Raw genomic sequence first — 10,028 nt, 5'->3', positions numbered from 1 at the left:
AGCAAATGTAAAATTAATGCATAAAAAATTAATTTAACATGCATAATTAATATGTTTCTATATATTAAACATGATTTATTAAAACTTTCCTACATGTTCCTAACCACAGGTGGAGAGTAGGTTTCATGCACCCGGCCATAGTATGAAGCGCTTCTTAGATTTATGCCTTAATTTTATCAGTATTGAATCATTGAAGATACAAAATAAAACTCAACGACAAAAGTTCTAGATTTTCTACCTAGAGCCTAATTTGACAGTAAAAGTTTCTAATGGCGCATAGAGATACTAACTTATTTGCATAAATACAAAAAATGTACATACGATAGAGTAACTTGCCTAAACTGGTGCATTCATTATCTTTAGAAGCATTTGTTAAGTCACTAACTGGTAGCGTGGCATATATGGTGACTGCGGTACTGCGAATTAGTCGTATTTTGTGTGCTCCATATTGATAGAGAAGTAGCATAAACATCGCATAATGATAAATTGCATATGTCAACAATATTGACATATTGACAAATGCGTACACTTCTAGGATATCAAGTGACGTTGATTTCATATTGGTACTCGCGGCCAGCATCGCCATTTAAGTATCCCAATTTATGGCATTAGACGCAGTGGACGGTGCAGTGACTTAAAGTCAGCGCCGCAGGTGTACCAATTTGGTTGCTCGCAGAATCTAAGTAAACTAATTGAAATTAACGTTCCTGTACTTGCCGTGAGTTGCGTCTGCGCAAATGCTTAAGCTGCACATGTTGTAACATTTACTGATTAAATTATATATATTTTTTTTTCACTCATATTGATTTGATTATTTTATTTGCTTGGTTATATCGCGTGCTACTGTATCTTTTTTTGATAATACACTTTGCATGCGCATACAAATTGAAATTCCAATAAAAATACTACAGAAAAAAGATTGCTTCAATCTAGTATGTGTGCTGCTTATGACCCACTCTCAACTAAATTCCTTGGATTTTTTTTTGCATTTGGATTTCTAAAACCGAAACCAACCTATAAAGTTTAATTAGGCAGCTTGTTTTTTGTTAGCTTAAAGGCTTTATTTTGACTATAATTTGTTGTGAATTTTGTGGCGTATGTTGTGATTGCACTGAGCCATTTGGATTTCATATCTTTGAATTCGTTTAGAACTAAAGTGCAATATGCAAAATGCAAACTCAATGAAAATGTGCTACCAAACGGGCAATTGAAAAATTTAAATTGTGTTGCAACTTGCAGTCAATATTGGTACTCGAACAAAAATGGGATACATGCTGTGTACATAATTACATTAATGAAAACAAAGACATGTAATAACATACACGTAACAACAGCAACAGCAACAGTAACAGTAGCAGCAACAACTTCAACCAAAAACAACACCAGCAACATCAAATGCACCAATAGCAATAGCAATTGCAACAACAACAACAACAACAAAACCAATAGCAATAGCAATAGCAACAACAAAAACAATAGCAACAACAATAGCAACAGCATCAGCAATGGCAATAGCAACAATAAACAAAATATCAAAATCGTGACCAATTTGGTTTATTTACACGCGTTTAACATGAATCATTTACATGAAACTTAAATAGTTACATTCACACATTATTACTACTATTATTGTTATTGTTATTATTTTATTATGCAAAAATGCATTTCAACAAAAATATATTAAACCATACTTAAGTTAGAAAAAAAATTACAAACTGTCACAAAGCAATTGCACGTTTGCTATTTGACAAATAGGTTGAATTACGTGAAAAACTGGACTAAAGACATTTTCAGATCATTAAAATCAGATCAACTTTTAACTGAAGAAATAAACACTAACACATGATATTCTTAAAACTATTTTAACAAATTGTCCAAAAAAATTAAAATTTGAACTATGATTACTAAATTTTTTATTCATTAATTTTTTTTTACCGAAAGTGACTCCTCTAATGACGAAAAAAAATAATTTAAAAGTTAGAAGGTTTCGAATAGTAATGAAAAGAGAACAACAAAAATTTTAGTTAATTTATTGAAATTTCGCTGACCATACAACGCTGTTTCGAGTATTGCTAAGTACTCGTCATTTTCATTACTCTTCGAACCTTTCAAACTTTTTATATTTCGTAAATACGTTGTTTATGGTATGGTTTATGGATCCAAAATAAAGAAGACATTTTAAAAATAGAACAAATTAACAATAATAATAAAAGTTTTTACATTTGGAAAATACATTTTTCATCGTAGGGTCCAAAATAAAGAACACATTTAAAGAATAAAACAATTTAACTATAATAATAAAACTTTTTATATTTGGTAAAAATATTGTTGATGGTAGGGTCCAAAGTAAAGGAGATATTTTAAGAATTGGAAAACCTCAATCGAGAAACTTACAACTATCTGCGTCAGTATGCAAATCCTTTACTAATATACTGTCGAAATTTCAAATATTTTGCATATAATACAAGTGGAGTTATTGCACCCGACAGCATGTTTCAACTCCTCTTATCTGAGCGGTAATGAACCTCGAACGAAAACTTAATACTAAGTGCTGTTTAAAAATTTATAAACATTTTACTGCAACGAAACTTGTCAAACTAAAATCATAGGGATAATTGCTCACATTGCTGCAGAGTCCATGTGCAGTAAACATAGTTTAGGAATGCTCATGTGGATATAAATGACAAGCTGGACAACCAAAAGCCGTTATCCCCATAGGTACCCTCAAACTAAACATAAATTTATCAAAGCTTATACAGTATCTTCATTGAAATTAGTGGAATTGAATTCAAGTTTACCGAAACCAACAACTTATCGCATTTTAACTAAACATTTTGGATATTTTAAAGTATATATATATAGATAATATCAATTTGAAACAAACCTAACCATTACTTAGTGTTGATTATCTAACTTTCCGCTAATCTCTTTCGAACCTTTTCTTGAAGGCTTCCTCAACATTTTTTTCTCTTCATTACTCTTTTTCTTGAAATTGTTAACTCCACCTTAATAATTCTGTTGACGCGAGTATACCCTACTAAACCCATCACCGCCTCTAATTATCGTTCTTACCCCTAGCTTAGCTAAATTCAAATACAAAAGTCTTTATCTTTCTATCCATGATTACCAAAATATGATCTCAGTCTGAAGTTTTTTGCAATCTGTCGGCAGAGGTCTTCTTAACTCATTCCAAAAAAGTAATTTCAGTGCGATTAAGTCAAAAGTCCATCATTTGAAAATTCAAATACAAAACTCTTTATCTTCCTATCCATTATCACCAAAATGTGTTCTCAGTCAAGTTTTAAGCAATCTGTTGGCTGGGGTGTTCCTAACTCATTCTAAAAAAGTAGTTTCAGTGCGATCAAGTCAAAAGTCATCTCTCTTTCAAGAAATTTATATTGCAAGTTGAATACACATATTGTTGCTACTCACCGATGTATAATATATTAGAAATGTCTTGCCTTTGCCTCGTTAACTTTACGGAATTAAAAATGCTGTCATTAGCGCTACTTTTACACTACGTGTCACTTTACCGTCATCAGGGTTGTTACACCAGCAGCAGGGTTGTTATACCGCCTGGGCTGTTATGCCAGCAGGGTTGTTGTTGTTAGTGGCATTGAAGTTGTCGCCACAATGGCGCACAAGTTGATAATATAGTTGTAAGTTCTATTAAGACAAACGTTTCACGATAACAGATATGCGCCAGATTTTGTGCATAAAAGCATACAAATTTATTCTATAAAAGTAATATTACTTTAATTTAATAAGTATTCATGCAGATTACTTTAAATTTGGCTAGCCAAAATTGTTTTTTTTTAATATTATTTTGTATCTTTTTATAAATAATTATTATGTTTTTTACATCGTTTATTTACTATTATACTTAAAATACAAAAAAAAACTAAGAGCATTGATATTATGCAACATAATATCTTTATTATAGATTTAATTACATTTTTCGAACGATTTTGAATTTTTAATTTCCTCATCCCGATTAAGCATGCAATATAAATTTAAATTGTCAGCAACAACTACCGCTAAAGATACAGAAAATATTCCAATCAATGGCAGTAAATCGAAAAAGGAATAAATAAAGAAGCCATTACGCGCTCTTAACACAAATTGGAAGTTGTATCTAAACATCACTTACAGCCCACAAATTGCCGAATTCGGTGTTTATTGAGTCACCTCATTAAAAGTTGCCAGATTGCACATTTTTTAGCCAAAAAATGCAGGCAGTAATAATTTTGACCACTTTAAGTGCATGAGGACTCATATTTCTTCTTGTTGCGGTTAATTTCAGTTCATTAGGTTAAATTTGTCACGAACGCGACGCGTCGACCGGCGAAGTTTTGGACCAATAGATATTACTACTAACAACATCCACAGATACCTGTACTTGCAGTAAGGAAATATTGCTAAACCAGTTGTAAAATTGCTGTGGGCCAAATTAAAAATTATTGATGTGAAAAAGCATTTGAGAGAACTGTAAAATATTTGCTATTTGAAAGTAAAATTTTTTAAGTATATTAACTAAAATAAAAAATTTTTGATTAAAATCACGACTTATGTAAAAAATACTTTATCTCAACCAAAGCTCAAGTCGATGCATTGCACAATATCAGCCAGCAAAGTGTAACGTAACAAAATAAGTAAATATATTGTAATTTGTATTTATTTATTGTTTTATAAAATTAAACATAAACTAACGAAATGTCAGGCCCCGTTGCCAACAAACACTTCAGTAATACATCAAAACAAACTAAATTTTGATTGGCTGCTGCTTGTATAGCTAATGGAGTCTCTGGAGCGATTTGTCACAGCTGGCTACATGGATTCCCTTCAAACTCGTTAAGTGTTAAAGTATGATGGCTTTTCGCCTCTGGGGCCAGCGAAAAAATGACAAAGTGACACGCTTGTAGGTCATAAAGGTCCTGCCGTGAATTGTCATTGTCGTGAGTTGCATAAAATGTACAAATTTTACTGAAGGAATACACGTATGTTATATGGTAAAGTGTACAGCAAAAACTATCAGATACAATGCATATAATTTATTTTATTTTCTTTGACAACATTTAATCAAAATGCAATTTAAAAACACTGTCAGTAGTGCTGTGACCTTGCTGTCATGAAAACTAAATATGTATTTATTAAAACTGCCGGGAAATTTGTCATATTAATCTTATTTTCATATATGTATATTGTTATAAGTATTAAAAGTGTGTAAGTACATATGTTTTATACTCCACTGAACGACTTCCTTATTTTAAAAGATAAAATTCAGATTTATACATAAATATATTATTTTGAAACTACAATATAATTATTCTAGCAGTTTCCAACATTAATAAACTCTACTTATAATTTTATTGGATGCCAGATCTGAAGAATACGCCAAGTGTGAGCTAAAATCACAACGAAATTCTAATCTTCATCGGCTTAAGCTATAACATAGCACATTCATAAAACATAATCCCTTCTTCTTTCTTATTTAAAGTCAGTTGTTACGATACTACCTCTTGAACACATCCATAACACTTATTATACTCAAGACTTATTATGTTTGTCTTTCCAAACTGATCAATGTATACTATATAATGCTCATTCCATACCGGTGTCTTAGACTTTTTAACTACTTGTGATGCCTTTTTACACTCTGACAAAATTTTCTTGAATTCTTACAATATTATAAAAGTATAACTAAATACAAAAGAGAGCAAAGCATAGATAAAAATAAAGATGGATAGAGTTTGGAAATTTTTTAAATTGTTACAAAATTCATATAAAACACAAAACTTCTATAAACTGTATAAAATTTTTAAACAATGAAAACCGCTTTTACTAAATACTACTAAAATCAACAATGTGATTGTTACCTTATAGCAACCCAGCAATTTGACAGCAAAAGTCAAATTATTACTTTCAGAAAGTTTAATAGTGCCTAGTTATTTTTCAACTGTGAAGTTAGAAATTTGTAATTTCTTCGATTGCTACTGCTATAGAGGTATATAAGAGAAATTTCTGCTGTAAGTGAAATTTTGACTTGACTTATCCAATAAGTAAGTAAAACTATTTAAAATGTGTATAGTTACATATTGTTCATTTGATTTATAAAAAGGTTCACAATTTTAAAATATGTTTTAAGATAGTCCATCATTATCATCCATTAATAATTTTTTTGGTCACTTTGGATGAAATTCTTTCTTTCGAATCAATTGACTTTTATTTTTATACTTATGGGCAGTAATGGATTCAGATTTTATCTGTTCTTACAAAAAAAAAAACAAAACTAATCCATTTTGAATAAACAGCTTCAAGCAGCATTATGTTTCGATATCTTTCAAGTATCTGCTATCTATATAAATTTTAATTCCCTGTCATTTAAAATGGCTACTTTTGATGTTTTTTGGAACAATCAAACAAATTTCGCCATTCAGATTAGATTGTTCAGTTTCAGCTATTTTTATACGTTTAAGATCTGTAAATCTCAAACAATAAACTTTAGAGGAACAGAATGGGCGTAATACTTATCAAACCATTACTGAATTTTCCCGATATAAGCTTCCCATTAAATAATAATGTGTATTCAAATGAAGCAAATATTTTTTTGAATTGTTTTAAAAGTACCAAATATGGAATCAATCAAACAATCATAACTCAATAAATAACGGTTGGAGTTTCATAAAATATCGTCACATACATTTGGCGAGACAGTACAGTACAGCCAGTTTTTAGTCTGCTGTTCCTTTCTGTAAGACAAAGCACGAACAGATTTTAAATAAGACATTAATAGCTAGCGTTATCTCACCGTTGTTAAAATTTTGCTACTTATTTTTTATTTGTAACGTACTAGATGAAAGTGTTACCGAATATCTAAATTAGTCACTTCATAAAGCGTCATATTTTACTTGTCTATGCCTACAAAACAGAAGCAGTTCTTTCGTACTCCAGTAAGACAAAATAAAGCTTACATTTGGGTACATTTTTAGAGAATATACTTTCAATGTGCATGGGTCCTTGTGACCACTATATAACGAAAAGATAAATAGAAAAAGCTTATATCAGAACAGTGTTAATTTACCCTCAATGTTATGTTTACACATATCCTATATACGTAATTAATAATAATACATAATTACAAATCTAATCCTATTTTAAAAAATCTGCTACTAAAAAAATTAGAGTACAACCCTGTCTAATAGAAACTCAACAACCTGTCAGTAATGTCAAATTAGAATTTGGAAAAAGTTTATTTTATTTCATAAACTCAAAGAACTTGATTCTCTAGAACGTTCGTGGACAGATTAAAACAATTAACAACGTATTTATGAAAAAAAATATATATTTGTGTATATTACATTTGTAGCAAAAACACAATATATAATAATGTGAGTAGTTTTTTTAATTTTAATTATTTTATATATAGCTCAGCTGTGAACTATAATAATCTTGAAAAGACGTGGCATATTCACAAAAATATTAATAGTAACTTCTATTAAACTAATATAAAAAACAAATTGGTTAGGGTAAAAGGTAATGACTGACAAAAAACTGTTTTCTAAAACAATAAATCCATCTATTGATTTTAAATTATTTGTTAAGATGTAATAGCTTAAAAATGTTTGCATCTATTAGGTTCGATTATCCATTACTGAATTATAAATTTCATTTAGACCCTAAATCTTCCTTTTAGGTCACGCTCTTCTGATCGTTCCACTTCTTTCTCTGTCTCTCTTTCTCTATTTATTTTTCTCTCTCTTTCTCCCTCTCTAATTCCCACTTCTTAACTTTCATTACTAACCTTTCTCTCTTATATCTTATTTCTTAAATGCATATTTTCTTTGATCCCTTAGCTCCAACGTAAATTGTAAACTGGATTACATCAAAAAAGCCAAAATTTAAAATTAAATTTCATAATTTCTTTTCGCAAAACTATTCAAAAAAAGTTTATTAATATGAGTGGAAAAGAGAAAGGGTAAATATTCAATTAAAAAATATTAAAGTTAAAAGTTATATTTCATTTCTACTTTTTTTTTGGTTTTCAATTATTCAGTAATCATGTCTACAAATTGCTTTGCCCCTATGATCCTACTTCTCCACTTATAAATGACTATAATGCTGGTGATTTAGTATGTTCAAAGTGTGGCCTAGTTGTAGGAGATCGAGTGATTGACGTCCATCAAGAATGGCGTATGTTTCATAATGACGAAAAGTCCGAACAACGCAGTCGTGTCGGTGATCCGGAAATTAATCTACTAGGCAATAATAATCTTTCCACCTCACTTGCCTTCCCAAAAAACTTCAACAGAAAAATCAAATCATCTCTATTAAATTCACCGCTAAGCTTTAGTTATACCGGTAACCGTACCCTACAACCAGCATTTCGTGCAATCAATGATATGGCTGATCGCGTCAATGCACCATCTCATATCGCTGACCGTGCTTGTGACATATACAAACAGGTATATATAGAACAATTATTCAACTGACAAATCACGTGTTTATTTCTTTTAGGTTCATGACCTTAAACGTCATTCATATTATTCGAATTTTACAAGGGCGGCATCATGCTTATACATAGCTTGTCGGCAGGAAGGTTCGCCAAGAACATTAAGGGAAATATGTGCAGCTGCTACAGTCGATAAAAAAGAGCTGGGACGTTGCTATATGCTTATTTTAAAATTGCTTGGAATTAGTGCCGGTGGAATAGATGGATCTGACTATATGAATCGTTTCTGTTCCTTTTTAGGTAAGTAATCAAAATTGTGAACATTTATCGCTTAACAATAAAATAATTGTATAGGTCTTGATGAATCGGTGAAAGATGCAGCAATACATATTTCTGAAAAAACGGTAGAAATGGAATTATGTTCGGGTAGATCACCAATATCCATTGCTGCTGCTGCAATTCTAATGGCTTGCAAAGTACGAAATATATTAATAAATAAACTTACACAAGTTTTAAATTTCAATAAAAACTTTATTATATATGTAATTATAGATTGCAGATCTTAATGTTACACAAAAAAGGATAAGTGAAGTCGCAGGTATTACATATGTTACAGTTAGCGGATGCTTCAAACTTATGGTTCCGTATGCAGAGGAGTTGATGCCACGAAATTCTAAATTTCCAACTCCGACTGGTTATGAACTGGAAAGGTTACTCGCCAAAAAAGTTATGTATGACGAAAAGCCTGGTGAAATTTTGACAACACAAGAGTCTATATTCTCATCACCATACGCGGATAGAGTGGAAAAACTATTAGCAAAGAACCGAGGTACAGATCAATTATATGGTAAAGAGCAAGTACCGATCACCACTAAAATTCCAAAAACTAATATCGATAAACTGCAAAAACTACTGCAAGATGAATATGGTTCTGCCGAAAGCAATTCTAAAGACAACGTTGGCAAATCAGTTGATACACAAAACGACAAACTACAAGCACAAAATATTGGAACTGATATAAAATATAATGAAAACTTAAAGACTCAAAACATGAACTATTCAACATTATACAAAGAGGAGATGGTAAAGTTGCTTTCACAACAACAACTACAATTGGGTGTGAATGATAAGAGCATTACGCAATCAAACACATTTCAAAAAGAATATGCTGAACATTTGGCTAAAGTACTAAAGCAAAACGGAACTGGTGTAAAGTTGCAATCGCAGAACACCATCACTCCAAAGACAACAACTGTGCAAAGAATCCAGTTCGCGGGAAAAAAGTATGAAAATGGGTCAATGTTTAATGAGCAGTTAGTAAAACAAACCTGTCAGTGTCCCACACAATACAATGATGAGTTAGCAAAACAAGAGTTATTGAAGAAGTGGAACTCTGAGGAGAAAACAAAACCTAAGGAGTCCAAAACCAAATTGCCATATGCCGACATATTGACGAAAGTAAGATCAAAAAAATTCAATCCAGAAAATCAAAATGATCCAAATTTGATATCGAAAGAAGCTACAATCTTAAAACGAAGATCTGACGAAGTAGTTAGGTTCGCTTTGAAAAAAGCATACA

The 10,028-nt window shown here is 31.0% G+C and overlaps 2 protein-coding genes across 2 annotated transcripts in view; one reads left to right on the top strand and one right to left on the bottom strand.

The window, feature by feature from the left end:
• Window positions 1-10,028, bottom strand: part of LOC119672781 (cyclin-dependent kinase 14-like) — a gene marked incomplete in the record, with an annotated part of 829,514 nt that overhangs the window by 136,778 nt on the left and 682,708 nt on the right.
• Window positions 7,259-10,024, top strand: LOC119678598 (transcription factor IIIB 70 kDa subunit-like; the record flags this gene model as incomplete). The annotated part of the gene is made up of 6 exons (XM_038090525.1): window positions 7,259-7,388; window positions 7,854-7,975; window positions 8,054-8,462; window positions 8,515-8,749; window positions 8,804-8,925; window positions 9,002-10,024. Coding segments are annotated over exons 2-6 (1,809 nt in total), but the record flags the coding sequence as incomplete, so codon positions are not given.

The sequence above is a fragment of the Teleopsis dalmanni genome, chromosome 1 (genome assembly GCF_002237135.1).
Source record: "Teleopsis dalmanni isolate 2A chromosome 1, ASM223713v2, whole genome shotgun sequence".
Classification (NCBI taxonomy): Eukaryota; Metazoa; Arthropoda; class Insecta; order Diptera; family Diopsidae; genus Teleopsis; species Teleopsis dalmanni.
The sequence above is the reverse complement of the archived record's forward strand: the minus strand, read 5'-3'. Positions and strand labels throughout refer to the sequence as shown.